The sequence below is a fragment of the Myotis davidii genome, unplaced genomic scaffold (assembly GCF_000327345.1).
Source record: "Myotis davidii unplaced genomic scaffold, ASM32734v1 scaffold478, whole genome shotgun sequence".
In the NCBI taxonomy this organism is placed as follows: domain Eukaryota; kingdom Metazoa; phylum Chordata; class Mammalia; order Chiroptera; family Vespertilionidae; genus Myotis; species Myotis davidii.
The window spans coordinates 4,784,939-4,786,189 of NW_006289570.1; the positions used below are offsets into that span (position 1 = coordinate 4,784,939).

General features: G+C 63.6%; 1 protein-coding gene across 1 annotated transcript in view; it reads left to right on the forward strand.

Annotated features, from left to right (window-relative positions):
- SMTN (smoothelin) overlaps positions 1-1,251 on the forward strand; it is a 28,770-nt gene that overhangs the window by 8,750 nt on the left and 18,769 nt on the right. Inside the window, exons 5-6 of the mRNA XM_015562838.1 lie at positions 46-166; positions 1,066-1,248. Coding sequence (XP_015418324.1) covers positions 46-166; positions 1,066-1,248 — 304 coding nt within the window. The remainder of the gene's footprint in view (positions 1-45; positions 167-1,065; positions 1,249-1,251) is intronic.

Sequence of the window (1,251 nt, forward strand, 5' to 3'; positions counted from 1 at the left end):
CACCCCTCGCCCCTGCTGCCCGTAGCACCACCCAGCCACTCACCTGAGAGTTTCTCTCTCTCCCTTAGCGGCCACCTTGGCTGGGAGGTTGTGCGGTGGGCGTTCCCACAGTGGCTCAAGAGAGGACAGCAAGGGGCAGGCCGCACAGAGGCTGGAGCGGTGTGAGGTAAGAGGTGGCCAAGGTGCGAGGAGGGCCCAGGGCCCTGTGCCCACAGGTGCCAATAGCTCAGAGCACCTGCGTCTTTGCTAAACTGGTACTTGACTGAAAAGGGCCCCCAGCAGTGTTTGGGGGACACTAGGAGTCTATCTCAAGGCTCTGCCCACTCTCCGAGGCACCCTCTGGCCATATGTGCCCCCCCCCCACTTCCCAGTTGTCTATACCCAGGCCTTCCCCCCAAAGCCAGCCTGCCTACACTGCTCCCAGGTTCTTGTCCGTCTCCCATTACCACCCTCGTTGACGTCCCTGCTGGCCTTCCACCCTCATGCCAGCCATTCGGTCTCCAGTCAGCACACAGGGGATCCCCCCGAAATGCAATCTGACCCTGGTACCTCCCCGGCTAAAACCTCCCCCTCCAGACAGCCCACATCCTTACCTTGGCCTATAGGGCCGGCATCGCGGGCCGAGCTGACTCCTGGAGCACTGTTCACAGAGTGGACTCTGTTCTCCAGGGCATGTGGGGGAGAGGTCAGGTCATGAAGGTCCCCTAAGTGGCCAGCAGAGGCGGCTGGGTCCCTGGCAGGACACCCACCCTCTCCTATGACTAACCAGGCGGAGGCCAGTGTTTAGGGACCTCCACTCCAGGGATCGATTGAGTCTGGGAGTCCCCAGAAGGTCTCCTGCCGTCCCCACCCCCTGGCATTTGGATGTGGGTTCTCTGAACTGCCCGTGACTAGGCAACACCAAGATGTTGGGAAGGAGGGTGAGGGCTGCCCGCAGCGTGCCAGTGCCCACGCCGGTGCCAGTGGGTCTGCAGGAAGCCATGCCCGGCTCCCCTGCTTTGCATGCCCTGCCCTGAGCACCTGCCAGCCGGGGAGCCTTGGCTGCATCCTGTGGGTCCTCCGCAGGCGCCAGAGCCAGAGGAACGGGAGCAGCGGGCAGAGGTCCCAGAGCCACCCCCTGAAGTCACCAATCGGGATGTGACCACCGTGACGCTCCTGCTGCAGGTGCCCCCTGGGAGCACATCCAGCTCACCTGCCTCACCTGACAGTTCCCCCCCCACCGCCTCTCCTGAGCCTCCGCCAGAGCCTGTC